At 38.2% G+C, this 16004-nt stretch overlaps 1 protein-coding gene across 2 annotated transcripts; it reads left to right on the top strand.

Annotated features, from left to right (window-relative positions):
• Positions 1–490: 490 nt before the first annotated feature.
• LOC121257121 (nudix hydrolase 18, mitochondrial-like) lies at positions 491–3455 on the top strand. Of its 2 annotated transcripts, XR_005939155.1 has the most exons (6): positions 491–885; positions 1327–1435; positions 1806–1889; positions 2166–2294; positions 2407–3024; positions 3121–3455. XR_005939155.1 is itself a non-coding variant. In XM_041158016.1 (5 exons), exons 1-5 carry the CDS (start codon positions 806–808, stop codon positions 2536–2538), a joined length of 534 nt encoding a protein of 177 aa, XP_041013950.1. In that variant the 5' UTR covers positions 502–805; the 3' UTR covers positions 2539–3032. The 2 variants fall into 2 exon arrangements, 1 of the variants encoding a protein (XP_041013950.1); XM_041158016.1 differs by lacking the exon at positions 3121–3455 and having other exon boundaries at positions 502–885; positions 2407–3032.
• Positions 3456–16004: the final 12549 nt, after the last annotated feature.

Here is a 16004-nt window from a genome sequence, read left to right as displayed (position 1 = left end):
TAATGAGTACTATCGAGTTATAAAATCGTGAAGGAGGCTGGAGATCTATCTAGGAGAGGATTGATCAAGAAAGGGAGAGTTTGTTGTTTCCAGCAGTCAAAAATGAAAACTTAACCTAAAAGCTAAGATGTTCGTATACATCTATGATTTCTCATGTCAGATAATTAACTTTCTATGTCCAAACAGCGGACACATACAAGGAATAGTTGTTGAGGAAAGAACCCAGAAATGAACTGAAATACAGGGTTGGAGAGAGAGAGAGAGAGAGAGAGCAGTCAAAGCTCACCCATGACCCACGTACGCTCACTCTTTTTTAGTGTAGATTCGTCTGGAATGGCCGCAAACGTGACGCGTCCCATTAGCTCAGTGGCGACAGTAAATATATTACGCGTCAACCATTGTCCTTAGCACAATATATATATATATAGATGAAATATAATATTATTTATATAAACATATATCCTTTTCATAGAGCCTTCTTCCTCTCGATAAATAGCCCGCGCCAGCCTATTCTTAACCTACAAAGCTCTTTCTTTATCCGTTAAAGCAACAACCTTCCATTTGCCTCCCTGTCCTTCACCTCAATTTCGTTCTGTCTATATATCTATCTAAGATTTATTTTAGGGCATGATTTTGAGATTTTGTTAATAACCCAATTCTCTAATTGGGATAACAAATCACCAGGCTTAATTCGATCGGTAGTGTTGTCTCTTTTAGAAATATCAGACCTTTTCTTTTTCTTTTTTCTTTTCGTGTTTTATCTCAGAAAATCTTATAGATTTTCTGCAAAGCTAGCTCTTGAAAGATGGTAATTTGTGATCTTGTATCTCGCACGGGAAGAGAGTCGCAAAGATACAACAACTTGGGTTGCCGACAAGTTGCAGGGTTTGTTCATTAATTTATCATTGAGCATTAATCGTATATATTACCGATTTTTCGATTCATTTCCCCCTCGTTTTTCTTGACTTTTTTGGATGATTCACAAAGAGCGCTCTCTCTCTCTCTCTCATGCCTCCTTGTTAAACCGAATTATTATATTGGATGCACGTACCATTATAATCTTCTGGAATATGACATGGACGGATCCAGATTAAATTGAATGAAGCGCACCCATGCATCTATAATTTATGGATTGTCACCTCTCTCTCTCTCTCTCTGTGGCCGTGCTTTGTGCTTTTCTTGATCCTTGCATTGTTCTTGAGCTGTTGCTTCTGTTTCTGGGAAATTGGTTTGCTTTAATTTGTTTCCACTTCCGTAATGAAACTATAATTAGTATTGGGTTAAGACAGAATTCGTTGTCTGAAAGTTTGATGCTTAATCGTGCAGATGCATTCCATACAGATACAAAGATGGTAGTGATGGTAGCAATATTAGCAATGAATTAGAAGTACTTGTGATTAGTTCACAGAATGGTCAAGGATTGACATTCCCCAAGGTAAGAATATTCATTGGCTTGGCTAGCTAGCTAGTCTATCATTTTCCTTTTCTGTTTAGAATAATAATAATAATAATAAACCGTTGGACTACTTTGTTTGAATTCAAAAATTATCTCAATTTATCTCAATTCATTCTATCTTATCATTACAATTTTTCTAAACTTTTAAACAAATTATAATAAACAATTCAACTTTATCAAATTTTAAAACAAAAATAATATATATTAAAAAATTATATTCTAATAATATTTTATTCAATTTTTAACTTTCATCCCATCTCATCTCGTCTCAACTCAACTCATTATCCAAACCTCCCTATTTAATTAGATTTTTCTGTCACGCTGTATTAATTAATTTGTCTTCTACCAGGGTGGTTGGGAACTCGACGAATCAGTGGAAGAAGCAGCTTCCCGTGAGTCTCTTGAAGAGGCCGGGGTTCGTGGCAATGTCGAGGTAATTAATTAGCACTGACGTCCCTAACCCAAGTTTTTATGGTATTCGACATTGCATCTTACAATATACATTTTCTTCTTTAAAAAAAAAAAAAAAAAAAAAAAAACCGAACGTGCACAAACACATCATGACATGCATACAAATACATGGCATGGTGCATGCATGAATGTTGGTGTCTTTGGATATATGAATCTGATCATTTTGATATTATTTTTTTACGATGAATTAATTATTTATATATATATATATATATATATATATATATATATATCGCAGTATGAATTGGGAAAATGGAGCTTCATTAGCAAACGCTATGGCACATGCTATGAAGGCTACATGTTCGCTTTACTAGTCCAAGAGCAACTTGATCTATGGCCGGAGAAGAATATCCGCAGGAGAATATGGGTATGCATATATTTGGCTCAATGAGCATAAAACTCCTTTGATCACTGCCATATATATATATATATATATATCTTTGAAACTCTTTTAATTAATCTATATATAATATATATAGATGACGGCGGCTGAAGCAAGAGAAGTTTGTCAGCATGGGTGGATGAAGGAAGCCTTGGACAAATTGGTTGAAAGGCTTACATCTCCACAGCAGCGGAAGGAAGAAGATTTTGATGATCAGCTCCCATCTTAATACTAAAGTTGTTCTGTACATAATGTTGTTTTTTATTTTTTACGTGGACTAGCTGCTAGCGTACGTACGTAGTTAATTATTTATTGCATGTGTGTTCATAAAGGATGAGCCATTTTTTTGTGGACGTACGTATGAGGAAGCCCCCGGCCTACTCTAGTACTCCCCCAAAAAAAAAAAGAAAAAGAAAAGATATTGGCTTATTTGAGTACTAGTTGATCTAGTACTACGACTACTTGGTGCATGCCCTGTGAAGGGAGAGCTCAGTACTACGTAATCATGATGATCACGGCCAATACACGCAAGATACATGCCTGCCTTTAATTATCTTCATTTAGCTAGCCATCAAGATAGCTAGGGATCGATAATGAAGCTGGCCATAAACACGTACGTACATGATTAACGGATGGAGTACTCATGTTCATTCCTCAACAATAATTGGAGATCATCATATGCTGCTTGACTATATGAGATCATTTACATAATGCTGTGAGTACAAACAAATTAAGTCTTTGGTTCGTAAATTAATATCGAATTGGAGTTCCGAATTCACGGGTTAATTTCATGATCAGCTTATCCATGCAGTTATGCGCGCACTCTTGGACGACAAAGTACCGGTACTGGATTAAAGCAAGCGAAACAAGGAAAGTAGCTAGGGGTTTCAATTAGCTAGAACTAGCTAGCACTATATATATATATGTAATGTATGAGAAAGGATAAATTTCTTGATCAGGGGCTTTCTTGATCTCCTGCCAATCAGACAATAATATTGTCAGCTTCTAGATGGGAGATTTTAATATGAAAGCTCTCTAGCTAGCTCTCCTGCATGCATGTATTTAATTAGGTATTGATGGATATAGGTTTAGTACTTGTCTTGTATCTGGTTATAAACTGAATACTTCTCTTATATGGATTAATGTTGGTTATTATGTTGTTGGTGGTCTTGTTATATATATATGGATAGCTAATCTCAATATTAGGAAAAATTACTGTTTGGGTCGCTAATGTTTGGATCCCATATGAAGAAATCCCAAGTGGGACTTTCTACGTTCCTCCATATATAGATCAAACAAGAAAAAATAGAGTTTAATGATATTATTAAGGAATTGGTTTGAAAGAAAATTAGGGGTCAAAAGTTGGTACTGAAAGGTTTCAAGCAAGAGACATGACTATAACTAGCAGATCGACTTGATCAGTTTCTGCAACGAGATAATTTGTTTTAAATAGTCAGTTTTTAATTGCAAAAGAAAACTAATTGCAACGATTTTACATCGTTGGTCACAGGTCGAAATTGCCGCGTGGACAAAGATCAATACCAGCAAAATATGTTTTTCGTTATATATAGCATTTGTGTGTAAAAAAATTTTATTCTTGTTATTTGAATTTATCTAATATCCTCCTATTAACATGCTTAGCCATTGCTAGCTATTACTTGTTTTATTTTCAAACGATACGTTGTCGTTGCTAACTACTACCCTATTCCCACATGCACCCCATGTGGCCTACAGATCATGTGTTGCAATGTATAAATTCCCAATGAAATTAAGACATTGATGACATTGGTAATGCCAAAAATCACACAACCGTCCAAAATGGGAGAAACAATCATTCCTGACTTGCTATGACGATCTGGACCTCGTTCGGTGTAGTCAAGAGCCCTTGACGTGGTCTGCTGTGGCTATGCGCTTGTCCATGGTAGTGAATGAAAAATAAATATTGAGAGTGTAAAAGAGAGAGAAACATACAAATTTATGTGGTTTAGCATAAAGCCTATATCCACGGGGTTTTTGGAGAGGGAATATTCACTATAATAAGCTTATTTACAGTCCCTCATAGTCTCTTATTTCTCACTGTACAGTGGAGATTTTGAATATATTTGCTGGAGAATATATTCTCGTTGGAGCCCCTTTTCTGAGATTGAAGAAGCTGAAAAAGAAGTCTCCTTGAAATCACTTGGTCGTTTCCTTTTATATATCCTTCTCTTTTTGCGTGCCTTGAGGGAGTGGTGAGAATTTGCCGCATTCTCTTGTCTCTGACATCTTCATTTTTTTTTTTCTGTTTTCTTCTTTTCCTTTCCATGTCCATCTGCTCTTCCTCCTGACACCTTTTTTTTTTCCTTATCCCCCTTTCGTGTCTGTCATTCCTCTCTCTTCCTTTATCTTCTAGTGGTGACCTCTCCCTTGGGCTGGGCTTGTAGTCTTACTTTGGACCGTGTATATTTTATTCATTCCAGTAGTTCGTGATTCTTAAGGGACATTTGTTCAAAAAATAATCTTGAGAATCTTTAAATATAAAATATGCAGTTGAAATGATCGACCAAAGTGCATAGAGAAATAAATCCCAGGAGTGGGTTCCTACTTATCCATTTCTCTCACGTTAAGCGACAAATATTTCCAGGCATGAAGTAAGGCAGAAGGTATACTCGACCGCGTTAGATGTGAGCACGGAGCTCGAATGTGGCAGGAGATGAACTCGACCACACAAGTGACGAGCGCAGAGCTTAGTGTGATGAGAGGTATACTTGATCGCGTAAATGGCAAGCACAAAGCTCGAACGTGATGGGAGATGTACTCGACCGCATAACTGGTGAGCGCGAAGCTCTATGTGAGAGAGGTGTACTCGATTGCATATGATATGAATCCGTGGGAATGGAATCACTTGAACCCACAATCAATTTGAAAATTCACTTAAGAAAGCCAAAATCAAGTCAATGGATGGAGAATCTAGACCAATTGAGAACTCGTTTCAAGAACCTAGATTATATTAAAATCTAAACTCGTTGAAAAACTTGTCTCAAGAACCCAAATTACAAGGAGGAACGCCACAAAGGTTATGATTTACTTTTGATAAGTTCAAAAGTTCAATCAAGAACAAAAGGAGTAAACTCAACTCACAATGAAAATTCAATATTGTCTAAACCTTAAAATGAGGCTATAAAGAGTATTTAAATCAAAACCTAATTAAAACCCTAACCAAAATAAAGTCATTTCTCCCGAAAATACCCATGAATGAATAGTGCCGCGCTACAGTAATTCTGCTACGGTAACTTCTTGAAACCTTAGTTCTTACAAGTAACTTTCCAAATAAGCCATTGGCCACAATACAAGACCTTTCCAAAACCCTAGTTCATAAGCAATAAGATATATATGGGCTAAACATTCTCAAGCCCACCTATTCTAAACTAATAAATAAATCCTTTAACCAATTGAAAGCCTTCAATAACAATAACTCTAAGTCATGTATTCCACAGCTTGTATCAAGTTGATCAAAACTAGTTCTCCTTCTTTCAAACCCATCTTGAGTGTTGGGCTCTTGCTAGCTTCATCCCAAGTGGATTGCACCAATCCTTGCATTGCTTCCTTGATCTTCTTGGCTCTTGATCTTGTAATTGGCCCATTTGGAACTTGCAAAAGATTCGATCTTAGTTCCCATCATTCCCCTCTCCTCAAAAGGATTCGACCTCAAATCTCCACCTACATCAAAAGGAGAAAGATTAGAAACATTATACTCACCTGGAAGGTCCACTTTATATGCATTGTCATTAATTTTCTCAAGAATTTGGAAAGGTTCATCACCTCGAGGATGCAACTTAGTCTATCTATGGGCTGGGAATCTTTCTTTGCGCATGTGAACTCCAACCCAATCTCTTGGTTCAAAGATGACACGCATTCGCCCTTTATTGACTTGGGAAGCAACCATTTCATTCTTTTGGACAATTTGAAGTCGTACCCTTTCATGAAGTGACTTCACCAACTCCGCATTCTTTTGTCCATCCAAGCTACTCTTGTCATCAACAGGTAAAGACATCAAATCTAAAGGAATAAGTGGATTAAAATCATAAATAATTTCAAAAGGAGAATATGAAGTAGTAGTATGCATGACCCAATTCTATACAAACTCGATAAATGGAAAACAATCATCCCAAGTTTTTAAATTGTTATGAACAACTGTGCGTAAAATCTGAGTTAAAGTCCTATTAACTACTTCAGTCTGTAGGTGACAAGTAGTGGAAAATAAGAGCTTAATACCTATATTCCCCCACAACACCTTCCAAAAGTAGCTAAGGAATTTAACATTCCTATCAGAAATAATACTCCTTGGCACACCATGGAGTCACACTATCTCCCTGAAAAACAAGTAAGCTATGTTTGTGGCATCATCTATTTTATGACATGGAATAAAATGTGCCATCTTACTAAATCTATCCACAACCACAAAAATAGAATCTCTACCCCGTTTTGTCCGAGGTAGCCCCAAAAGAAAGTCTATAGATATGTTTACCAATGGCTCACTAGGAACGGTTAAGGGTGTATACAACCCATGTGACATAACCTTAGATTTGGCATTTCTATATGTAATGCACATGCCACAAATGTGATTGACATATCTCTTCATCTTAGGTCAAAAGAAATGTCATACAAAATGTCTAAAGTTTTCTTGACACCAAGATGTCCCATTAATCCTCCACCATGTGCCTCATGCAGCAATAACTCACGCATAGAACAACTTGGCACACAAAGTTTGTTTTCTTTAAACAAATAACTATCATGCTTGTAAAACTTACCAAATGCCGCCTTATCACATGCCATATACACATCAGAAAAGTCAGCGTCATCGGCATACATGTCTTTCGCATATTCAAACCTAAGCATTTTAGCCTTTATAGAAGTAAGAAGTATATACCTCCGGGATAGAGCATCAACAACAATATTCTCCTTACCTTGCTTGTAACGGATGACATATGAAAATGTCTCAATATATTCCATCCATGTAGTATGTCTTTTATTCAACTTACCTTGACCATTGAGATGCTTCAATGATTCATAATCGGTGTGGATCACAAATTCTCTAGGTCACAGGTAGTGCTGCCAAGTCTCTAATGCACGAACAAGAGCATAAATCTCTTTGTCAGAAGTAGGGTACTTCAGGGACGCCCCACTTTGCTTCTCACTGAAGAAGGCTATGGGCTGCCTATCCCGCATCAAAGCGGCTCCAATCCCTATTCCTGAGGCATCACATTCAATCTCAAAAGTTTTGTTAAAATCAGGTAATGCTAACACAGGTGCAGAGCACAACCTTTCTTTAATAGTGGCAAAAGTATTCTCTTGATCAGCCTCGCAATGAAACCCAATATTCTTTTTAATTACCTCAGTGAGTGGTGCAGCAATGGTGCTAAAGTCTTTAACAAAACGCTGATAAAATCTAGCTAAGCCATGAAAGTTTCTTAACTCAGTGAGGCTTTTTGGCATTGGCCACTCCTTGGTGGCCTTTACTTTCTCTTCTCATCCACTTCAATACATTTTGTACTAACAACATAACCAAGAAAAACAACTTTTTCCATGCAAAATGTACATTTCTTGAAATTAGCATACAACTTTTCACATCTCAATACATCAGATACATATATCAAATGCTCAATATGTTCATTTAAGTCCTTGCTATACACTAGGATATTATCATAGTACGCAACCATAAACAACTTACCTATGAATGCATGTAGGACATGGTTCATTAATCACATGAAAGTATTAGACGCATTTGTAAGTCCAAATGGCATAACCAACCATTCATAAAGCTCATACTTAGCCTTAAAAACAGTTTTCCATTTATCACCCTCTTTCATTCTAATTTGATAGTACCCACTTTTAAGATCAATTTTACTCAAAATACATGAGCCATGTAATTCATCAAGCATATCATCTAATTTAGGAATGGGATGACAATACTTTACCGTGATATTGTTGACCGCCCTTCAATCAACGCACATCCTCCATGTCCCATCCTTCTTTGGCACTTGTAGCACTAGTACTGCACATGGGCTCATGCTCTCCCTCACGTATCACTTGCTCATCAAATCATCAACTTGCCTCTGAAACTCTTACTCCTATAGGCTGGTCGGTTTGGAATAGCAGCTTTGGACACAAAATCAATCTGGTGCTCAATGCCTCTAATGGGTGGCAACTCATTTGGCATCACCTCTGGGAACATATCCTCAAACTCCTGCAATAAAAAAAGCCAAACTAGGAAGAGACTAATTAGTTTCATGAAGATTAAGATAAGACTCTTTATAGACAAAAAAAATCATAGGGCGATCTGCAAAGAAAGCCCTCTTAACCTTACTCTCTCTTGCATAGAAGCTCAATTTTGTCTTTCATTTTCCCTCTGTAGACTCCCTTTCTTTTTTCTCTCATGGCTTTACTCTTTTTTCTTTACTTTTAGCCACCTCTCTACTTTCTTTTTTACTCTTTCTTTTTTGCTCATTTTCACTCTCACTCTTTCTTTTTTACTCAATCACTTTTTCACTCTTTCTTTTTCTATCACTCTCATTTTCACTCTTTCTTTTATGATCACTCTCATTTTCACTCTTTATTTTTTGAGCAACCTTCCTTTTCAGTTTTAGTTGGTCCTCATAGATTTGGCTTGGAGTTAAAGGAGCAAGCTTGATTGTTTTACCCTCCTTTTCAAAGCTGTACATGTTTTTGAACTCATCATATGTCACCCTCCTATCATACTGCCACAGCCTCCCTAACAAAATATGGCCAGCATGCATAGGCACAATATCACAAAGTATCTCATCCGGATACTTCCCAATAGAAAAAGTAACTAGCACTTGTTTGTCCACCCTAACCTCCCCACAATCATTCAACCACTGCAATTTGTATAGTCTAGAGTGTTTTAAGGTTGGTAAATTCAATTTCTCAACCAAGGTAGTGTTAGCCACATTAGTACATCTCCCTCCATCAATAATCATACTACATACCTTATTGTTTTCATGACATCTAGTATGAAAAATGTTCTCTCTCTGTTGCTCTGAATTATCCACCCTAATGTGTATATTGAGAGCACGTCTGGCAATAAGAGACTCACCTGTCACAGGGTATACCACTCCATCATCATCACTAGGATCAATTAACTCGGGCATCTCATCACTATCATCTTCACTCTCAGTCCTCACCTCCCCATTGCCACTTATAATCATCACCCACTTGTTTGGACATTGAGAAGCGATGTGCTCTAAACCCAAACACTTAAAGCATTTAATATCTCTATTCCTTAAAGGTTGAGGTTCTGCCTTGGATTTGTTGCTAGTTCCCTCATCTTTTCCCTGAGGTGGTTTGGTCTTTCTCTTTGTTTCAGCTAGATCATTCCTATCCTACTTTGATTTTCAAGTAGTGCTAGGAACCAAAGTGTACCTCACTATCCCTTTTCTCTTTAATGGCCTCTCCACCTTTATAGTCATGTGCACCATGTCCTCTATCTCCACATAATATTGTAATTCAATTGCATTGGCTATTTCCCTATTCAACCCACTCAAAAATCTAGGCATGGTGGCCTCTCAATCCTCCTTTATATTAGCCCGAATCATCATCACCTTTATCTCCTTATGGTAATCCTCCACACTCCTAGACCCCTGTGTAAGATTTTGTAATGGCTAGGTACAAATCTCTGCCTCATGAGAGCTTTCAACTCTCCCCATATCTCTACGGGATAATTCATTCTCCTGCTAGTCACTAATTGATCCAACCAAATAATAGCATAATCAGTGAACTCAATTACCGCCAACTTCTCTTTCTTCTCCTAAGAGTAATTATGACAATCAAACACCAACTCTATTTTTTTCTCCCACTTTAGATAAACCTCAGGTAGAGCTCGAACGTGGTAGGAGATGAACTCAATTGCATAAGTGGCTAGCACGGAGCTCGATGTGACGGGAGTTATAATCGACCGCATAAATGGCGAGGCTAGAGCTCGGACGTGGCAGGGGATGAACTCAACTGCATAAATGGTGAGCGTGGAGCTCGACTGTGGGGAGAGATGAGTGCCTGAGAGACTGGGCAATCCTTGACCTTTCCCACCTGATAACTTGTTATGAAAATTGGGGTAAGCTAGGCAGCCGAAAGACTGGACTCGCCTATCGTTGTGGAAAAGCATATATCCATCCGACGTTTTTATTTATGGTGCTGGTGAGATTTTCCTTTTCCAACATGAATTTTTGTTAACGTTTCCATTTTATTGTCAGTGTTGCAATTTGTATGCGGTACCCCACTCAAGGTGGTCAGAAAGCCCATCGACCCCTGGATCCACCTTAAGCGTTTGTCGAGCCCGTCTACTCGCTCCCAAAGGAAACCCACTGGCAGCGGTTATGGCACAAGTGTGCACACCCGGCATTAGCTGGTGGAGATGTTGTCCTGTGGTTCTTCTCGTCTGCCCTCGTAGATTGAGGGAAGGGATGAGGCAAGCTCGTTGAGACATGGTGGCTTGGCTCCCCTGGTCTTCTCATCGACCCCGTAGACTGAGGTAAGCCCATGGAAACACAATGCTTGGCTCCTTTGGTCTTCTCTTTGACCTCGTAGACTGAGGCAAGGGTTGAGGCAAGCCTGTGGAGACACAATGCTTGGCTCTCCTGGTCTTCTCGCCGACCTTGTAGACTGAGGCAAGCCTATGGAGACATGGTGCTTGGCTCCTCTGCCCTTCTCGCAGACCTCCTAGACTAAGATAAGGGATGAGACCAGCCCGTGGAGACACTGTGCTTGGCTCCCCTGGCTTTCTCGCCGACCTCCTAGACTAAGATAAAGGATGAGACAAGCCCGTGGAGACACTGTGCTCGGCTCCCCTGGTCTTCTCTTCGACCTTGTAGACTGAGGCAAAGGATGAGGCAAGCCCATGGAGACAAGATGCTCGACTCCCCTGGTCTTCTCGTAGACCTCATAGACTGAGGCAAGGGATGAAGTAAGCCCTTGGAGACACGGTGCTTGGCTCCCTTGGTCTTCTCGCCGACCTCGTAGACTGAGGCAAGGGATGAGGGGTAAGGAATGAGGCAATCCCGTGGACACAATGCTTGGCTCTCCTGGTCTTCTTATCGACCTTGTAGTCTAAGGCAAGGGATGAGGCAACCCCATGGAGACACGGTGCTTGGCTTCACTAGTCTTTTTATAGACCTCGTAGACTAAGGCAAGCCCATTGAGACACGGTGCTTGGCTCCCCTAGTCTTCTTGTCGATGGAAGTTTGGGAGTCGGTTCGGATAGTTAGGGTGCTTGACTAAGTTGCGGAAGTCCAATCGATTAGCATAAACAATTTTCAATCACAAGTGCGAGGTTCGCACACCTAAATTGTCCAGTTGGATCATAGAGAAAGTTTAAGGCTCATTGGCATTGCGCTCAAGCAACCATGTTACGATGGTGAAATAGATTTGGGGTGCCCGCATGCATGCTAATTCTGAGAAATCAATTCTGATCGAGGTAAACTTGGAAGTCCAAGCGATGACCAAGTGGGGCTAGTAGCCAGTTTTTCGAGCTACGAGAATCAATTTTGTTAGCAGAAATAAAACTCGCACAAATTTTAAGAAAGACAAACCGGGGAGTTTTAGTTGTTGGAGTCAATTTTTGCTTGACTAAAATTGCCTGTAGTTGGTTGTTGTTTCTTCTCTTCTTGCCCCTTTTTTTTTTGCTTCTTTTTACTGATACAGTTTACTGCTGGGGGAGTCGTAAATCTATTCAACCTTTTCATTTTCTCTTAGATCATGTACTGTGGCCGAGTCGATCACTGGGTGGTTCCCTGTTCTCCATCACGTGTACCGTGCGTGGCTCATGCACGATGCACATCACACATGTGCAACACGTGCATAAACACCACATGTTAATTCATTGAGGCGTTACCCACTGAGTGAGGCGAGTTGCGGTTGTCCGAGATGTGCATATGACATGCAAGGTGGCTGAGGTACGTGCACATGACACGTAAAGTGTACCGGGCCATGCACATGGCAACTGAGCAAGTGAGGCCGACAAGCACGTTGCATGGGCCATGCAACGTGCCTTAGAGGTCGCTCACATCTGGTCAGGCCAGCCCATGGCCATGGAATGATCAGGCAAGGAGTGCATGGTCATGGAGGGGCTGGCCAATGAGTGTATGGTCGTGGAGTGGGCCAATCGAGCAATAAAGAATTTTTAGAAATTTATAAAGCAATAAAAAAATTTGTCATGATGTGGTGCCATGTGGGCCAATGGATGAGTGACACATGGTAGCAAGCTTTCCACCTCATCAACTGAGCCCCACTTTGTTTTCTCCCTCCATCACCACCACTCGGCATACTTCTTGCCGCAATACAATACACATGTTGGTCCAAGCTAGCTTCTTCATAAAAAACCATACACTTGGCATTAAAGAAAAGCATGAGAGATAACTAGTGGTTTTTATTCAGTCGAGTTTCTTCTTCCAGTTCCTTCTGCATTTTGTTATGTTTTTTGAGACACACCCACCCTCCATTTCCTCTACTCTTTCTGTGGCACATACACACACAACGGTCCAACACAAATATTCACCACTATATTATGAGAAATCAAAAGTATTAGTGTGAGTGTGTGAAATCATTACTTGTCCCAAAAGTTTAAATGGGAAGAGCTAAATTTTATTATTTATTTTATATCTTAAGGCTCCCCTCACTTGTGGGTTAGACTTTCCCTCAATAAGTAGACTCAACAAGTGAAATATTTAATTAAATGGGATAAAGTGTAGAGTTAGAGTTCGAACTCAGGACCTTTGCTCTGATACCATATGAAATCATCACTTGTCCCAAAATGTTAAGTTAATGTGAATAGGTAAATTTTATTATTTATTTTATATCTTAACAGAGTGTAGTGAAAACTGGCTGTTAGCTTCAAGATTTCCAGTTTGGTTAGTTAATCTCTTCCTCTACATATTCGGTATGTGTTGGATAGTTGTGTTAATGAGTTATTGGAAGTATTTTTTGGAGTTAATTGGTTTATTTGTGAAATATATGATTGCTTTTGGTCTCGGTTAGCATCTTGGTGTTCAATGTTGATAGTTTGAGTTTGATCTTTGTAAATGTCGAATTTTTTTGACTTGAATGGTGTGTACGGTCTCTTTTTAGGCTTGTAAATGGAGTAAAATGTTAGAGCTAGCTTAGAAAGCACCATAGAGCTTAATACATGTCTTGGTTTGACTATGCAGGTTTGTGTACACGATTTTCTTTCAAAGCATATTTCGGTTTTACGTGATAATTATTTAGTCTTCACACTTTCAAGAACTGATTTTTTGGACATGAGTATGTTTAGAAACTTAGGTTACTTTGCATCAAATGCACAACAGAAGCAAGAAACACTAGAGAAGGTCAGGTTTTGATGTTTGATGATCAAGTTTGTGCTGGTTGTTGTTTTCTTGCAAATCTCAACATATATGGCGTCAGTCAAATGTGTGAACATGGTGTTAAACTCTATTTTGGAATAAAAGCAAGTGATGATTCTCGGTTAAATAGTTATAAGTAGGAAATTAGGTATGTATAACATATAGTGAATTATTAAGCTTGAAAGTCTCGAATTTAATGCATTTCACTTGTTTGATGTGTGATAAGTCATATTTGAGGTAAAAAATAGACTATAGAAATTATATGCAGTTTGTGAAGTTTGATAAATTTTGAGGCCAAAATGCAAGTTATTGAAAGTTTAGGAACCTTAATACAATTTTCAAGAGTTAAGGGACTAAACTGCAAATTGTTGCTACATGTTTTGGAAGTTTAGAATTTAAACCTCTTGAAAGTTTCTAACATTAGTGTATCTTTATTTCAATATACGGAATTCACTTTTAAAATAAGGAAGTTTGTAAGTTAGCTTCTAACTTACATTTGGATGATATAGATACGATCAAGCTATAAATGCTTTTGCGATGAACATGATTGTTTTATTTAGTTATGAATTGTCACATGTCATTTAATGAATAAATGTCATTTTCCATGAATACATGTCATGAAGCATAAGTTATGCATTGAATTTTTTTTTGTCACAACCCAAGTTAGGATAGGGGATTATCTAAGTGGAGCTCTGTTGTCTACTTTGGAGTGCCTAAAAATGGAATGGAATCCCTTAAGTTGATGAAGAACAATCAATGACCTCTAATGGGACATTAACAATCTCAGAGCGAGGGGCATGTGGCTTCTTGCTAGTGGGAGCTAGAGAGTACTTAGCGTGAAGGATGTTTATGTGAAGCCTTGAGTATTCTTAAGGGGAGTCGCGAGGTACATTAAGCAAGTTTAAAAAATGATGAATAGTGTTTCATGAAAGAAAGTATGTTATGATGTTTTATGAAAAGATGTTGGGGAATCTGGATGAGAGAAAAATATGAATGTTCTATAAAGCAAGTCTATGATCATACATTCATGTACATGTTTATTCTTGTCATATTTATGATTATCTTTGTGTTAGTTATAAGCGTAACTTATTGAAATTTTGAAAAATCTCACCGCGGTAGTCCCACTACAATTCCTATTCCAGTATTATAGAAGATCTGATAGGTTACGTAGAAGCAAGTCCCAAGGAAGGTGAAGAAATGGGTCTTGACGGAGTGGATTGATGGGCTTGCCGTAATGCTGAAGATGGATAATAATGTTACCTTTGGGTTTTACTTATTTTGTTTAGTCCAAAAAATCTTGAATAATGCTATCACTACAAGAGATTGCATGTTTTTTTTTTTTTTTTTTCTAAAGAAGAGCTGGTAGCCACACGAAGCGGCCCCGTCGAAAGTTTATTAATCAACCCTCACTTATGGAGGAGGAATACCTTGGTGACATTATTACACTTAGGGTTTTACAAGATAAAATGATATAAACTAATCCAAAACCAAGCATAAAAATAAGCCAAAAAAAAAAAACAAAACAATTCTAACAAGCCTAAACCAACAAAGGCATGTTTTGTGATGGATGAAACTACACAACAAAGGCATCACGAAATATATATTCACAAAAGAAAATTTCTATGACGGTCGATAGTTTGTCATTCATTCTTTCATACAAACATGACGACCATTTGAGACAAGCAATTTTCATCACAAAAAGTATGTTCGAATGTATGTTTTTACGTTCAAACATAAACCCGATCGACTAACATTTGAGCATTACTTTTCTAGCATTTGATTATATTAGTTCAGACAGTTAATAAATATGTTCGCACATATTCTTCGTTTGAACATTTGAAATGTGATGTTAGAATTTTATAGTTCAGATGTGAAGAGATATACGTTCGGATGGTTAGAAGGATATGTGCGACGTACTCTTCATTCGGACATTTGAAATGTGACGTTAGAATCTTAAATTCGAATGTCAATTATCAGTAGTTCGGTCGTGAAGAGATATACATTCAAATGATTAAAAGGATACCTTCACAAGTATCCTTCGTTCGAACTTTTGAAATGTGAGATTTGAATGATACTAGTGTGTTGTCGCAGGCAACTAAAAATAAAACCTATACTCCTAAAAATACATGTAGTGGTGCAAGTAAGGATCGTTCCCACAAAGAGTATTTAGCCTAGTTTTATGCTACGTCAACAAGGATGGGGGGGTTGAGTATAACAAAAACAATTTTAAGAAGAACAACTAAGGAACAATTCAAATTAAAGTATCTAAATCAACCAAAAAAACAAACATTGGTCTAAGTCAACATCCACCATCGAAATTTTATAA

This window comes from Juglans microcarpa x Juglans regia, chromosome 3S, assembly GCF_004785595.1.
Source record: "Juglans microcarpa x Juglans regia isolate MS1-56 chromosome 3S, Jm3101_v1.0, whole genome shotgun sequence".
Classification (NCBI taxonomy): domain Eukaryota; kingdom Viridiplantae; phylum Streptophyta; class Magnoliopsida; order Fagales; family Juglandaceae; genus Juglans; species Juglans microcarpa x Juglans regia.
Note: the sequence above shows the minus strand (reverse complement) of the source record. Positions and strands in the feature narration are given on the sequence as shown.